We start from the raw sequence: 16,601 nt of genomic DNA, 5'->3' as shown, positions 1-16,601 counted from the left end.
ATCTCATCATCAAGCTTACATTCATTTCAGACACCATCCTTCCACAGTCCTCTGATTTTTTTGTTTTCCCTGTTATGGATACCGTATTGCCCTGCCCTCCCAAAGGAAAATTGTATACATGATAACTAGATATAGAAATCTTTGTGATGCACAGATATATCAGAGTTAAATTAAAACAACAAAAGAGACAATTCATACAAAATTGTCATACAAAATATCAGACAAATAAAGCGCATTCTTGACCATCCCTCAAAGTTTTATAGCACGGTTTTAAAGGTACTTATTTGGAAACAGTCTTTCATTTGACCAGTTTAAGGCACAAGGTGGAGATAAAATGGAAAGCAGGAGACAGGCATGAATCTGTTATCAGTTCAGCAGCCTCTTTTCATGATAAAAACTGATCTCTATTCACTTAAGACAGAAGTGTGATCCTGGTACACAATCTGTATAATCTAGTTGTTTACCACATAGGTGCATGAGGTTGATTTCAACTGCTTATGGAGACTGTTTAAAACAATGTGTGATAATCACCTGTTGCACCTGCGGCGCTTTCTGTTGCAACAAATTTATCTCAGGCAAAAAGTCAACCTAGCTCTTCACAGAAAGAGAAATCAAAGGACCTGAACATATATGGCAGCTGAACAGATCATGTACCCACTCGACTCCCCCCCCCCACCCCGACACAGCCATCTACATCTTCTTTCAGTTCCTTGTTGTCATGGTTACACAGTGAAGCAACATTACTGCGAGGCCTGACCAGAAGAGCTCCGACTCTTCAACACGCCTAACTGATCTGTCCTGAACAAGCTGCAGTGAACAAAGACCAAAGAGGGGAAACTGTCTTTAAACTGTTAAAACAAAGCAATGATATGGTTCTTTATATGTGTTTGTATCCTGTATGGTACGTGCACGTCGAATACCCCGAGAGCATTGAGTATGTACTACAGCATGCCTGTCAGCGTATTTGTATGCATGTGTCTGTCTCCGTCAATTTATTGCGTCATGGCTGCCCCACATGTGTGTGGTCACAGGTTTTCTCCGGGCTGGTACTGTGGCTCTGTGGCAGTGAAGTAATCCTCCAGGAAGGACTGCAGGTACTCAAAGGTATGCCTCTCATCAGGCTCCCGCCTCCAGCACTGCAGCATCAGTTCATGGAGCGAGGTGGGGCAGCCCGGGGCACAAGGCATCCGGTAGCCCCGCTCCACCTGCTCCAGCACTTCGCGGTTGTTCATTCCTAAAAGAGACATAGTGGGCATTTCAGTATTGTGTTAACTTATAAATGCAGCATGAAAATCTGGAATTTTTCTAAACCATTTACATATTATATGTTTATAAATGGCAATATAAGGGCTCTTTAAAATAATTGTGCAATAATATGTTAAAACTTTAAAGCACAATTGAACATTTGAAACAGGTCTGTCCATCAGTGTTTTAGCAACGTATTTTTGAAAACTTTATAAATTCCCGTACTTCAGGTTGTTTATAGCGCAAGTAAAATGGTCAGACTGTCAGCACGAAGCTCCCGAGGAGTTTGAGGGAGAACATTCAGTGCAAATAACCTGAACTGTGACACGTGCCATCGCGGTCACACTTAAACAATCTTCGCTCACCACCAGCTCTACTCGCTGGGCATCCGGTGTGCATCACGGATGTGTTATTTCAATCAGGAATGGTTTTAAATTTTTAAAGGTGGAGTCACAGAACTTTATGATCCCCTCATATTACTGCTCAATCTTACTTCATTCTGTTTGACAGTCCTGTAAAATAATCCTGTAAATAATCTGCATGCTAGTGTAGACAGGAGGTTGGCAGGTTTGTATAGAGATGGTTGCCACTTCGTCTCCATTCAGCCGCTGCAACCAGGTTTCTTTGAAACATTTGCAACTACTTTTCCAGATGGTCGGTAGTGTATAGAAAATTTATAAGAACATAGATGAAATAATAATCCTGGACAATTTGAGTGTCAATAAGGACAAACCTGTTATTTCATGTGAATTCAAACAATGTGCAGTACCTGGATATGGCACACGTCCCTTAGTGATGAGTTCAGTTAGTAGGATGCCAAAGCTCCAGACATCTGACTTGATAGTAAAGCGTCCATACAGCGCAGCTTCTGGAGCCGTCCACTTGATGGGGAACTTCGCCCCTGAAACCATGGCAACACAGAGGAGATGCATAATCATATAATTAGGATAGGTTATGTATAAAAATATAGATACGGAGGCAGAAGGAAACTGTTAATCATAGCTTTGTGCGAGAATGGCTCTTTTTCTCAGGTGCACACAGTTAATAATGACATCCCGCTACCTTGTCTGGCTGTGTACTCATTGTCCTCGATGAGCCTAGCAAGGCCAAAGTCGGCGATCTTGCACACCAGATTGTCTCCAACAAGGATGTTAGCTGCTCGCAAGTCACGATGGATGTAGTTCATCCTCTCGATGTACGCCATTCCAGCTGCAATCTGCACACCCACACAGACAACAGGTGTTCAGAGTGGAGTATAAGCTTTTTTTTTTTTCTTTTCTTTTCAGTGTAACTGACTTTAACTTACCTGTGCAGCCATGTCAACCAGCTGAGGCAGCTTCAGACTCTGCCCCTCTCCATCTTTTAAGAAGTCCAGCAAGCTTCCTGAAATAAGAACAAGGTACAGGTGGGATCAAGACAGCCTCTTATATCTACTGCAGTCAGCACATCTATGACCCCGTGCCACACTGAACAGAGCATATATTGTGTATTTAAAATTTTTTATTAGCTATGTTCATATTTCATTTGCATAATTTTTTTGACATCTTTTCAGTTTTTAGTGAATTCTGACCTGCCACCTCCACAGGAAAGTCTCATAACGTAACAGAAAACCAAAGAGAATCTGTGGTTTTGGTAGTGATTCAACGTTTTGTTTAGCACTGAATCATGGGGGCTTGAACTTTGACCTTCCACTTCACAAAATGTGGCCTTAAATCACCATCCTTCTGCCAAATTACTACTGTGTGGAGTGAAAGCCTTCACTGGTGACTGTTCAGGTTTTTGTTCTTGGTAGTTTGTTTGATGTCGAGCAAGCAGGATATCTGAAAAATGTCCTTTTGAAAGATAGATGTAAGTTAGAGTGGCAGCCAATTAAAAATAATTATTGGTGCAGGTCTGGAAGCACGATTTCTTTATTTATTTATCGGAAAGATTTCATTACAAGACAGGGAGTTTCTGAGAACCAGCTTCAATTTCCCAAAAACTGCTGCACTTAATTAAAGAAATCTACTGTGTGTCCCATTATTATTTGTTTATGTGTTTCTCCCAGTAAAATGTGTTTATTATTTTGCTCTATAAGTGTATTCTGACAAATTCAGAGGTTTGTCAACTCATTTAGAGAGGAAAAAGTCAGTCCAATTTATGGGGCGTTCGCTTCAAATGTCCACGGTCATTGAGGCTTCTACCTGCTGTAAGGGCAGCAGTTCATATCTACAGTATGTGAAACTTGTGTGACGGTTTACTTTTCCCGATACCTTGGCTCATGAACTCGGTGATAATGTAAATGGGCTCCTCAGACACAACGGCGTAGAGCTGCACCAGCTTGTCATGACGGAGTCTCTTCATGATCTGAGCCTCCTCCAAGAAGGCCTCAGGGGACATGGTTCCTGGCTTCAGAGTCTTCACCGCTACCTTGGTGGTGCCGTTCCACATGCCTGGCATACAGAAAAGCGTGTGTTAATGTACATCTCAGAACATGGACAAATGCACCTGTATTTCTGTCACTGTGACAAGGTGATAGGTGCACATATAGTACTAATGTGAAAACACACACACCCACACATACAGATATAGATATTGCCTTGATATAAATATCTGTATGTGTGACAACTTGTGCACAATATGCAGGCTGTAATGAACATTGTCAATTTTTTTTTTCATGCATATGATTGTTATTTCACAGAGCATGCATGATGTGGGGGAGTGAGATAAAGAGGGGGGGGTATGGGTTTATGGGGTTTATGGGGTTTATGGTCTTACGTCAAAACCAGCAGCACCTGAGCTGCATGGACAGACAGAGCTCAGCTGGCCTCGGGGAGAAACTGTGCAAAACACTGGGATTTGACACAAATTGTTCATAAGTTTAAATGCAACATCATCTTTTGGCAATGCCAGCTAATTAAACTAGAATACATATCCTTTGCTCTGACATAAATGGCAGCAACCAGTCAATGAGTGCTACCAACGATCTTTGCTACAGGACCGCAGCAGACACTACACAGGATAACGACAGACAGCTCTGCCTCTATGCCTCTAGAGGGTGTCAGAGGTTGGCGGCATCAGTCTCACCCATCCACACGTCCCCGAAGCAGCCCTGCCCCAGCTTCCTTTGCAGGGACAGCGTGTCCCTCGGTACCTCCCAGGCGTCCCGCCCAAGACCCATGGTGAGCGGGGTGGAGTTGGGACAGGGCTTTGTCAGGTAATAACATAGCCCGTCATTAGAGCCTAAGTGGAGAAAGAGGAGGAGGAGGTAGGTGGCAAAGAGGGTGGAGATGAAAAAAGGGAGAAGATGAACAGGTGATTAAGAATGGGAGAAAAAAGGGGTGCAGTGATGGATGGAAAGATGGAAGGAAGAAGGGTGGGGGGGATGACAAAGAGGTGAAGTGAGATGATGAAACATGCACATGCAATCACGGAGGATGAGGGGAGCAGCTTTGCACACCTGGATGTACAACACAAAAATCACTTCTTTTTTTTTTTTTTAATTTGCCTCAGAAAATGTAAAAACTGGTGCAGACTTCATCTAACAATTACGTGTGCGTTTCTGCGTCTGTGTGGTCTGATCCTCAGGTGTATTTGTTGCAGGCAGAGAACAAAAAAACAGATCACAGGGCTTTACAGTGTTTGTTCCTCACACCAGAAATGTTTACTGATGTTCTTCGAACTCAACAAACACGCATTATATGTAACTGCTGCAGTTTTAATGTGTTTTTATTCTGGTGTGCATCTGTTGTTATCTCCCCTCATATCCCCACACCCCCCCTCCCCCCAGTCCTACCCATCCAGACTTCTCCGAACTGGCCATTGCCCAGTTTCTTAATCAGCTGGAGAGATTCGCGGGGAATCTCCCACATATCCTTGGTCTTCACTGATAAGTCGGCCAGCTTAGGCATGCCCCGCTTACAGCTGCCAATCAAACGGCAGCACAGTCCCGCCGCTCTCTCTGAGAGCGAGAGGGAGAGACAAACAGGCAGGCAAAAAAAAGAGAAAAAAAGTAGGGGGAAAAGAAAACAGCAGGTGCAGAGATAAAGGGAGAACAAGACAGGTTGCTTATGCGCTTATGCAATTGACAAGTTAAGCAAAAACTAAAGGCACAAGGAAAAATTCAGCACAACAGACATAAACACACACTCTGAACAGCAGCAGCATGTGCAGGTACAAAAAGGGAAAACAGGGACACTTGAGTTCTGCTGCTAAAACTGTCAGGTAGCTTCTGATCATCACAAACTGCAAAAATGTTTTCAATAGCAGCCACTAGGGGGCAGATTTACACTGACAGAAAAGAGAAGAAGTAAAGGGTGTGAGCCCTTCTTGTTACACAAACTCTAAGTCAAGTTTAAAAAGTCTCCAATGCTCAGTAGTTAAAGTACTCAAATATCTTTACCAAAGTAAATGTAATTAACCACATTTCACAAACAGATAATGACAAGTTAATGACAAGTGCAAGGCAAATGCGCTATCAAAATGTATTTTAAGCATAAAAATGGAGTAGTAGGTCACTTTGATGAAACATCAAAATGTAAGCTGCTAGCTGAAGTGGGGCTCGGTTTAATTTCTCAATGGAGTGCAGGCTACTTCTGTCTATAACAACGCATGACAGTTTAAAAGCATCATTCGTTTTTATGTAATATATGAACATGCAAAGTAGAGCAAAATAAGATGTCACATAAACGCAGCGTGGGAGTCTGAAGCGGCAACAAATAGAAACACCACAGTGCTGTACATGTGCAGTACTTGCGTTAAGGTACTTACTTTGCACCACTGAAATACTGTAATTACGAATGCGACACGAACAGAAAGAGATTGTAATTATTTGCTGGATTAATTTGCAAACAGTTGCTGCAGGTATAAAGCCATGGAAGCAGAAACAAAAGAATACTTCACGCTGAAGGAAAGGCAGAAAAAAGTGCACATTTCCTGCATTTTTGTATGTGTGTTACCTTGGTAGTGCACGACCAGCTGCTGCACGGTATCAAACTGTGATCTAGTGGTGATGTAGTAGCCGCCATTGTCTAGCTTACGAATCTTATAATGTTTCACGTGGTCTCCCTTGTTATCATCCCAGTCACGGATGGAAAGAGAGTAAGCACCTGTAGAGTGGCGGGAGAGAGTTCAAATCTGTCTTATATTTATAGCAATTAGACTTTTTAAAGGCTCTGTGTGTGTGTGTGTCCATCGCACCCTTGGTGGTCTCGCTCTCTCGTATGAGGAAAGTCCCCCTTGGGTTGCCGTGACCCAACAGCTGTCTCTCTGCATCCTTCCTTCCCATCTTCCCAAAATACCACCTGTCACCATGACAACATCACACAGGTAACCAAAGAAATGGCAAACTACACTTGACCTCTGCCTTCAGACTACATGTCAATCATAAAGCATAAACGCTTGCTTCAATCGCAGCACCCACTACTGTTTGTGTACTCACTCTTCAGCTTGTATGGAGTCCACCGGAGCTACGTAGTTGGAGGGGATGTAACCTGAATGGCCAGTGTCCAGAGAGCGAGCTTCCCACCAGTCACCCTCGCTACAAAAGACACACACAAAATTGCTCGTTCGCTTGTAGAGGTGCAAAATATCAGCGCTCAAAAGTTGGCGGTCACTCCGCAATGTCACTGTTTTCAAAAGCTTTGATGTAAAATAACACGAAATTGATCAGAATGACAGTTAATGATGAACACACTTTGTGAACAGAAACTGTCGCTCCAGAGCTTCAGTGCAAGGCCTGGTTTACCAACAGAGAAACTTTGTTCTAATTACACTGTCCTGGTGAACCAATACATCTGGTTAACTGTGTCTAAAACAGCAGCCTTTGTGGGTTCAGTTCAGCTGCAGTTTCAAAATGGCCCTTAAAAAGAACTTTATGCAGAGCCCTACTCTGAGAAACTAAAGCTATTCCGTTCAGGAAACTGCCAAAAATTCAGGTTCTCAATCAATAGACTAGCACAATCTATGTAACTACGCTGCCAGCTGAGCTCACATGAGGCATCGCTTTCTCAAACTAGAGACTACGACGTATAGAATAGAATAGAATGCCTTTATTGTTATTATACAGGATTTACAATGAGTATTTGACCTCTCGTTCAGGTGTGCACCGTGGTCTCTGAATTCTTTTAATACATTGGTTAAAGGTAGTTTGCGCTGTTCTTTGAAGGCAGCAGTGTGTCACGCATTCTCTTAGAACAATAATGCGGATATGTTTCATAAAAACAGTTCCTTTTTTGATCATAATCAAACACACAACAGCTGACGTGTACTAGCATTCTGGTAAAATTACTGGAAAAGGGTTTTTAACCGAAACACAAGAACCACTGAACACAGAAGTTGTGGTGATGTAGGCTCAAAAAAAAAAAAAAAAAAAAATGATATGAATTAATACTGACTCCATTAATCATTAATTGGCATTTAAAACATTTCTGACAAATGTTACATTTGAAGAACAAAAAAAAACATAAAAAAAAACTTTTTTTTTTCTAAAAATGAAAAAAAGGAAGTTTCTAAATGACCCCAAACTTTTGAGTTATAGTGAACGCCTGTTGGGAGCAGCTGTGGTTATGTTTAATGCACATGCTAGCTCAAGTGAAAAATGCAAATAACCTCTTGGGGGGAAGATATACAGCTTTTTAACAAACCAAATGATCTTCATATAACTTAAAAGTAGAACTCAAAACAGCTTAGATTGGAAAGAAGATTAGCAACTTACATGTGAACTTGCTCGGAGTAAAAGTAACTCCATGTGAATGTAAATCATATAAAAAGGATTCAGGATTTCTGAGCAGGGCAAAATGTTCGTTCAAGAACACAAGCTTGTCAACATTACCAGCAGCAGCTGAGACCTCTGGCAGTTCACGGTGTTAATGGGTGGCATTTAATTGCAGCCTGTGGTATTTAATGTATGCAAACAAAATTAATTACCTCTTAGAAGTCCTAAGTGATTTAATTTAACGCCTTTAACACAGATCACATTAACATCGTTTTAGAAGCTCCTGACACACATTGTCGTGGATGCATGCGTTTCTATCTGATCAGGGATGTTTAGTTTTGTATTTCCATTAAAGGAACATGCGGAAAATAAATTTGTACTCACGTGTTGTTAATGATCTGGAATTTTTCTCCTTTCAGGAAAGTGAGGTCATCCTCAGTGCGAGCGTCATAGTCATACAGAGCTATAAAGAGGGTGACTCCTCCACCTGCACGTGTTCAAACAAGAAGTCACTAACAATAAGAGAGTGATCGGTGTCCATTTCTTTTAAATATGTCTGCGCAGACACTGACTGAAAAACAACAGGAGGCCTGATATGTTATTACTTGTTAAGAGGTGCAGTATATTCATTTGTCTTTCTCTTTGTCTCTCACACAGACACAGCCCCACCTGTTATGCCTCCTGATCGCTGGCTGATGCTGGTGTTGGGGAATACGCTGCTGGATGAGTTGAAGTCTGGGATGGTCTGAGTTGGGTCAGGGCAGTAACGGCCCTGATTCAAGGCCGTGGAGAACCCATCTGCGTTGCTAGGAGACAGACCCGGTATGTCTACTGCTGCCGACGCTGCTGCTTCTTTGGCAGACTTCTTGTGCTTGCAACAGGCACACCCCATGATAACCAGCACGGAGACGGCTTCTGTGAAAGCAAGCAGAGGTAACAAGACACAACTTTTCATTTTTATTTATTTATTTATTTGATATGAGAAGTCAGATTCTTCTCTTTTTTTTGGCAGTTGAAGTGACAAGGGAAATTCAAGAACTCAGTTGATTAAAGTCTTTTTTTTTTTTTAAACCAGTGTATGGATAATTGTAACAGTATATTACACATGTTTAAATTAAATACAAATCATTTACTCTGTGGGCATGTTTTAATGGCCTGGATAATCTTCTTCTGTGCCTAGCAAAGGTGTTTGATCCCTTCAGAATATTGAACGTTTTCCATCCAGGCTTTTTTTTTTGCTGTTGGCTTGACCATTATGGATCTTTGGTACCAATACTGATTTATTTATGGAGTAAAAACATTCAGATATATCATCTTATCACCTGTTTAGTGCCTTCACACTACTTGACTCCATAACACCATCTGCTCAGCTGTGCTTACACCGATACACACAAGCAGCGATAAGAACAATGACAATAATGAAGTAGGCACCGCCATGTTGATACGATGCCTAGCACAAGTATCTTGTTTTGGGGTTTTGTTGCATTACACGACTGTCAGTGCATATTGGATAGATGTGTGCATCTCTGTGACGAGCCTGTTTATACTTCCACAGATCTCAAATACCAGCGATATGTTAAAAACCTTCATAGAGACAGAGCTCATTTAAGTCCGCCCACATGATTTCCACTATCTTTCTATGCAGCCTAAGACTTCAAACACAAATCAGCACAAAGTGAAAGCAATAGAAAGCAACATACATGTGGTTAAAATAAACTATGGAGAACTGTGAAGAGAGAAGTAACAAACTTTAAATATAAAACTTAACTTCCCTGAAACAGGAAGAGGAGGAAGAAGACAAAGAAGGGGTAGAGGCAGGATGGGAACAAGAAGTTAACTTGGTCTCACCTGATGTCTTCCTCTGTCAGATCATCTGTCAATCACCATTGCCACTAGAAAGAAAGAAAAAAAAAAAGAGGGAAGAGATGAGTGACAAGGGCTGGAATGAAAGAGTAGGGCAAAGGGAGGATGAGTGGCAGAGAAGCGGAAAGGGAAAAGGTGGTGGAGAATGTGAGAGAAAGGCTCAAGAGTGGTAAAGCATGAATAAAGAGATGTGTGAAGGCAGAAGTGAGGAGAGAGAGAGAGAGGTTAGAGAATGAACAGTCAGAGACAGCTCAAGATAAGGATAGACAGAGAGAGAGATGTGAGGTTAGCCACTTCCCTTTTTGCTTCGATGTTTCAAGAGAGGGTACTCTCTATTCTCTCTGGTCAACAGCTCTGTGTGTGTGTGTGTGTGTGTGTGTGTGTGTGTGTGTGTGTGTGTGTGTGTGTGTGTGTGTGTGTGTGTCTGTGTGTGCCTGTGTGTGTGTGTGTGTGTGTGTGTGTGTGTGTGTGTCTGTATGTGTGTGTGTGTAAACACGCCTGCTTGTGTGTTTGAGTTTGTGATGAAATAAGCCTGTAAATGTCATCATTACAGTGGAGTAACTGACAAAGTAACATCAGTATCAGTACAAAATGTCCTTCACAAAGTTTATGGTGTTGATATGCACATATGTACACAATCCTGACTTCCAGTTTCCAGCCAACTGCATTGTTTCAATAGTCCATGTGTTGACAACGCAAAAAACATTTTTGAGAGGAATCAACAGAATAAACAGAAAAAAAATGCAGTCATCAACATAAGCTTTCCTCATCGACATGAGTTTTTTTCCAGCATTTCACAAGAACCAGTTTCAGTTTTCTCCTTACCAGAGTCAGTCAGAGAAAAATGGCCACCATCACTGATCCTGGATCAGCCAAAGGTTTCCTGTTAAAAGAGAGGTATTTTTTTCTCCCCATTGTCAATAAAAGCATAATAATAATAATGGACTGATTGCTGAGTTTCCTTTCTATGATATAATGTAGCCTCTCTAGTCATATAATGTAAAATGCATTGAGATGGCCTTCTTGGTTATGATGAGGTGGACAAAATTTTAAACAGTGCCACACACAGTTGTCTCCAAAATGACTGAAATGTTTCAAAATCAACTAGGTTTCTTCGACGATCTCTTGTAGAACACTGCATTTGTTTCAGCTAGGTGTAGCTATCGGACTGATAATTGCTTATACACTGGCCACAGGATCCAACCTGGCAACCTTTGAAGACAAAACTCAAGGCTCCAGCCACCCCACCTACTGAGGAATGCGGGGGAAGTCACACAGAGGAAGAACAATACAAGTTATGGCAGCGGTGGACCAAAAAAAAAAAAAAAAAAGAAGGTCCAAGTGAACCGTGTCTGGTTTGTGCCATCAAACCTGTGAAATTCCTCTGAATCTTTAAAGGAGCAAAAAGGTATTATAGCCTACATAGAGAGGAGTCTGCTGCCCGCTCAGAGAAAAACATGCAAAGGCTCTAGATGTGCAGAATCCTGCACGCACACACAAACACTTATTCACTATCAGGCTGGCCATCATGAGAGCTGCAGGAAGTTAGCCCTGTTTGAGTTTCCTGTCCACCCCTGTGATCACTCCCCCCTTTTCCTGGAAACTGAGGACAGAGTCCACACACACACACACACACACACACACACACACACACACACACACACACAGCAGTTGCAGTGCCACAAACACCCCCCAGCACACCCACCCACACTTTCCTCTGTGTTACTGCTGTTGTCTACTCAATGCCCACACCCCTCCAACAGCAGTCGTTCATTCTCATTCCCTCTATCCACCCTTCAGCTGCTCTTTTATTACTGACATTCCACAGAAAGGAGAAGTGATAGAGGATGTAAAAGAAGCTTTTCCCCTTTCATCTTTATCTGTCTTTGCCCTTTCTCTCACCTCCTCTTCTTCTGCATCCCGAAGACTGGCAGATGACCACAAGCTGAACTGATACGATAACAGATATGTTTAGACATACTCACCCTGGAAGCTTTTGCAGGGTACCCACAAAAGACTGTTCTCAACTAAATAATCACGCTCTCATCTGTCTTCCTCTCTGCACACAGAAGCTGTAATAATCCCTGAATAACATCCAATTATTAACAGGACCCTAGATCTTTAAATGTTAATAAAATAAAAAATAAAAAAAAAAACAGTTTTGAGGTCATGTAGCACAAAGCTTAGCCTACAGGGAGGTGCAAAGCATGCAAGTGTGCGCCTACATACTGGCAATGACAGTGTCAAGGTGCAGATTTAAACACTAACCCATATATGAGTGTATTTCCTCCTCGTTGTTTTTTTTTTTAATAACATTTGGGGTTTTGGTTTCAATCTGCCTTTAACAGTAGAGGCACTAGAGCAAGCCGATGAGTGTGTGTGTTTGGTGGTATTGGCAATGAGTGGTAAATGGGGGGGGGGGGGGGGGTTGCACAGTGAAACTGATACACTGCATACATGTTGCCACCCGTATAAAAAGAACCAGAAAGTGTACTAAACACCAGCATGCGTAATGATCCGTCAAAGAGTTCCTCTTTGACACCAAGTAATGAAAATGAGATGCAAGAAACAGCTGTAAAAGGAATGGTTCACAGTTTTAGATTATTATTAAGATTATTATCAGTAGGTTGGCCTCACACTTTCACAACACACACACACACACACACACACACCCTTACCCTTTCACCCTATGCTAAAATACTACTCTGGTATAATATCATATGATATTCATCCATGATGCAAGTGCCCTTACATTTGCATCTTCCCACATTATACTAATTTTTTTAAAAAGACATTTAAAATATGACTCATTACACAAAATTTTTGTGCTTGTATCAAAACTAAACATCTGGCAGGGTGTTGCAGATTTTTTTTTTTTTTTAAATAGCACCTGAAAGACACAGAAGACACTATAATAATAATACTCTGAAAGAGAAGCTGCTTCCTCTGCTGGGGAGAAGTGCGGTGTTGGTTTGTGATATATTTGTCTGCAATAACAGGCCTTTTCACAGCGCGGGCTAATTGCTGATACTTGTCTTAGATATCAAAGTACTCGTGTTCTTTTCACGAATGCTGTGTGTCGCTTCACCCAAACACCTGCACCGCCCGTGATGGTTTGATGATACGGTTTCAATACGCACAGCCGTCACTGGACGTCGTTGCCAGACGCTTTCCTGAAAACTGTCCACCGTAAAGAGGTGTCCCTGATAAATTTTTTACCACCATCTCTAACTGCAGTGAGCACTGCTGATTAAATTTAATTCATCTTCATTGTCTTGTCTTTTTAGTTAAACTTATCTTCAAGTAAACATAGTGGGAGAAACCAGACTTTAAAAATACTCTGATACAACTTAAAATCCTGCATTCAATATTTTACAATGTAGAAGTAATCGATAACCCAAAATAATGAAGTAATGCCATCTAATTGGGAATAAATCTTTACAATCTTTTAAGAGATTTACTTGAACAAAAATGAAAGTTTCAAATCAAATCAAATACATTTTTCTCATTTGTCCATTATATTCCATTCAGTTTCATACCAGTCAAAATCTGTGTAGCTCCACAAACCTAAATCCTTTGTCCAGCACACAGTACTGCCATGCTACATAAATGTACGTCAAGATGCCACCAACTAAAGAAAAAGGAGTATTTCCACTATTTTGTAAGAAATATATCAATGTTGCATAAGACTCATTTTAACATTACCAACACTAGTCGAATAATACCATCCTTAATTTGACTCTTCAAGTGCCACCCCAGTATTGTCTTGACTGTGTCCTTCAGCTCGTCGCCTTGCTGAAAAGGTGTTGCCCAGTCTCATGTCATTTCTTCACTGACCTCTATGCATTTAGGTGCATTCCCTCAACTCTGTTTTCCTGTTCCCGCCTGTGAAAATAAACCAGCGTGCTTCACCGTTGGGATGAGATTAGCCACGCTACGAGCAATGCATGGTATTTGCCAGATAAAGTGGTTGGAGTTCTTTCCAAAAAGTCAGTTTTTTTGTTTTTTTTTTAACCTCACACTAGTGAATCTTCTTTGTCTACTTGACAGATGGGTTTAAAAAAAAGACACATGCGTAGGCATCTAAATATGTGTAGAGCACAATAAAGGCCAAAAGGTGACAGACTGAACAGTCTGTACACTTTATATGCAAAGTGTTCATCGCCAGTGAAATATCTGGAGATTAACAGAGTTAGAAATCTTAATTTGAAAATCACTGGATAAAATAAAGTCCAAGTATAAGTACCTCAAAAAAAGCATGTCACAATTCCTGGAGTACTATTACCTTTGCTTCTGACAAATGGAGATCTGCTGTATGTTCACTCTGAACAATATAAGGAAGCAAATAAAACCACATTCATGGCATTATGACAACATCACAATAACATCACCGTCACTCACAAACATCTAAAATCTAGAGGACACACCCTTTCCTGAACAGTGGACTGTAGATAAGCTGCTCCCAGCGGGAAAATTCACTGCAGGAACCCACACACACACACACACACACACACACAACTGAGCAGATTAGCGGAGTTTTAGTATTTTTACACGATTTCTGCACTAAGCATAGACTCCCTCCACCCTTCTTCCTCCTCATCCATCTCTTTCCTTACCTTTCTTGCACTTCAGCTCTCTCTCTGACTCTCTCCCCCATCGGCAGGAAACTCCACAGGATGCAGAGTGTGAGTGGGGCAAGAATGATAGGACAATGGGAAACAAGCTGTCACTGAACCCTCACACACAATAGCACACACTAACAGAAACAGAGGGAGACAGAGCTGGAAGGCAGCAGTGGAAAAGTAAGGTGCCTCAGTTATCGGGATGTCCTGTTTCCACATGATGTCATCATATCCTCTAGATACAGAGGACTGAGCTGGCTTGGCTGAAGGCATACATGAGCATTCGCATGAACTGAGGCTGAACAGTTTGAGCCTGCTTCTTAGAATTAGGGGCTCAGTATTTGGTCCTTTGGGATCATCAAGAAGACTCCCCCTTGAATCATGGGTATGGCTGTAAACATACAGAAGCCCTCATCAACTCAGCGTACCCAGCTGACATCCACCCCCCCTTAACCCCTCTACCAGGGGTGTATGAGGGTGTGAGCATCAGGCTTATCGGGCTCATCTTGGGTGAGTATACACCTGTCACGGCCCTTTTCCAGTCCTTAGGAAAGCTGTGTGATGTGGCAATGTCTTTTTCTAACCTCCTCACTAAAAACTTATCCACGCCCCCATCCTTCCTGCCTTGCCCCAAGGCTAAAGACAGGAACTGACCTCGTAAAGAAACAGGAAGTGATGAAGTCCAGCCTTGGATGGCCTAATCTTGTTTCTCCCTATCCAGACCCTAAAAATTTCTGACCAACTCCCTCAGACATATTTTTTTTCTTTTTTGAGGGGTCAAACAGACTTGTTATCAGCCTGTACTTTATACCAACGATGAGTAAAAAATACCTGCAGCAGCGAGGCCATGATAAAGCCACAGAAACCTTTTAGACCTTTTCCTCAAGGTGGTTTCCTGTAGGCATATGGCTAAATAAATCAGTCACATATAGTGGAGGAAGGTTTAACAGACAAACTTTAGGTATAAATGACAAACACTATCCAGGCAAGTTTCACCATAAATCCAGAACCTGTATGATTTTTAAATTTGCGATTTAAAAGGGAACAAAAAGTATTAAATGGCTGATAAGGTCATTGACTGGAAATGAACCCACTTCAGAGCAGCTTAAGACCAACTTCTCTGTTAAATTCCACTGTTTCGAAAATGCATAATCAGTTTGATTTCTAAATATTACCCTCTGTGACATCCGTCCATCATGAAGAGTGGAAGTAGTTTGCTGGTAAAAGCCCCACTTGATTAACTTCTCATAGCTACCAGACAAACTTCCTTTTATTTAAACAGACACTCCAAAGTCACTCAGTTTTCACAAAAGCTCAAATCAACACATATCTGTTGGCATTAAAAATCTGACAATATTCTATTTATCTAGGTTTGCTGCTTTCAGGACACCCGTTTACATAATAGTTCAGTTTTGTCTTGAACTGAGCGATTTCATCCACAGACAGATAGTGGTATAAAAGGAAAACCAGTTTAAAGTTTAAAGTGAACGGACAGCCTACTTGTATGTGTCCCCTTTTCAGTGTTATACCCCAGTTTGGTGGTTAAAAAAAAAAAAAAGCAAACAGCTCTCTCTGACGTTGATGTGTTACATGCGCTGATATTACACTGTAAGGACAGCAGAAACATACCTGACAAAAAGAAGATATCCCTGGGAATCCTTGACTCCGGTGCTCGGGGACTGAGGTGGGTGAAGCGGGAGCGCTGTCCGAGGACGCACGGGGTAAAGAGCCGCGCACTACTTCTGCTGCTGCCGCTGACTTCGCGAGGAGAGGAAAAAGCGAGGGAGCGCGCGCGCGCTTCGGCCGGAAGGCTCAGGGGATGCACTTCACGCGCACCGGGAGGTCCACCCTATAGGAAGGGAGCGCATGCAGCGGTTAAACAGCCTTGGTACGTTTAATAGAAACACTACCGAAGAACGTGCCGTCAGACGCGCGTAAGGACCGGACTTCACTTATGTCAGACTTGTTTAAACTATTAAAAGAAATACGCGCGAATTTAACTCGTGATAAAGTAAACCGACAAGAAAGTTGAAGGTATTTTTGTAAGCGCGCAAGAATGCGGTAACAAATCCGGTAAAAGCGCCACTCTTTGTACTTTGTAGCCTTAACTTTGTAGCCCACAGTCTGAAACCCTGAGCCGGCACTGGGGGAGTGCGTTGCAGTGTCTACGCGGGGAC

At 41.9% G+C, this 16,601-nt stretch overlaps 1 protein-coding gene across 3 annotated transcripts in view; it reads right to left on the bottom strand.

The window, feature by feature from the left end:
* Window positions 1–16,209, bottom strand: part of yrk (Yes-related kinase) — a 16,251-nt gene extending 42 nt beyond the window's left edge. Inside the window, exons 1-14 of one of the 3 annotated variants that reach the window (XM_030740542.1) lie at window positions 16,054–16,209; window positions 10,628–10,685; window positions 9,788–9,831; window positions 8,609–8,854; window positions 8,324–8,426; window positions 6,665–6,763; window positions 6,424–6,527; window positions 6,183–6,332; window positions 5,021–5,185; window positions 3,498–3,677; window positions 2,552–2,628; window positions 2,308–2,461; window positions 2,015–2,146; window positions 1–1,234 (exon numbers count right to left, since the gene is read on the bottom strand). The exon at window positions 1–1,234 is cut by the window's left edge and continues 42 nt beyond it. In XM_030740542.1, the coding sequence (XP_030596402.1) occupies window positions 1,026–1,234; window positions 2,015–2,146; window positions 2,308–2,461; window positions 2,552–2,628; window positions 3,498–3,677; window positions 5,021–5,185; window positions 6,183–6,332; window positions 6,424–6,527; window positions 6,665–6,763; window positions 8,324–8,426; window positions 8,609–8,831 (1,596 nt within the window). In that variant the 5' untranslated portion in view covers window positions 8,832–8,854; window positions 9,788–9,831; window positions 10,628–10,685; window positions 16,054–16,209 and the 3' untranslated portion in view covers window positions 1–1,025. Of the gene's footprint in view, window positions 1,235–2,014; window positions 2,147–2,307; window positions 2,462–2,551; window positions 2,629–3,497; window positions 3,678–4,311; window positions 4,468–5,020; window positions 5,186–6,182; window positions 6,333–6,423; window positions 6,528–6,664; window positions 6,764–8,323; window positions 8,427–8,608; window positions 8,855–9,787; window positions 9,832–10,627; window positions 10,686–16,053 lie in introns of all 3 variants that reach the window. The other 2 variants (XM_030740541.1, XM_030740544.1) reach the window with 2 other exon arrangements.
* Window positions 16,210–16,601: the final 392 nt, after the last annotated feature.

This window comes from Archocentrus centrarchus, chromosome 11 (genome assembly GCF_007364275.1).
Source record: "Archocentrus centrarchus isolate MPI-CPG fArcCen1 chromosome 11, fArcCen1, whole genome shotgun sequence".
NCBI classification, from domain to species: Eukaryota; Metazoa; Chordata; class Actinopteri; order Cichliformes; family Cichlidae; genus Archocentrus; species Archocentrus centrarchus.
Note: the sequence above shows the minus strand (reverse complement) of the source record. Positions and strands in the feature narration are given on the sequence as shown.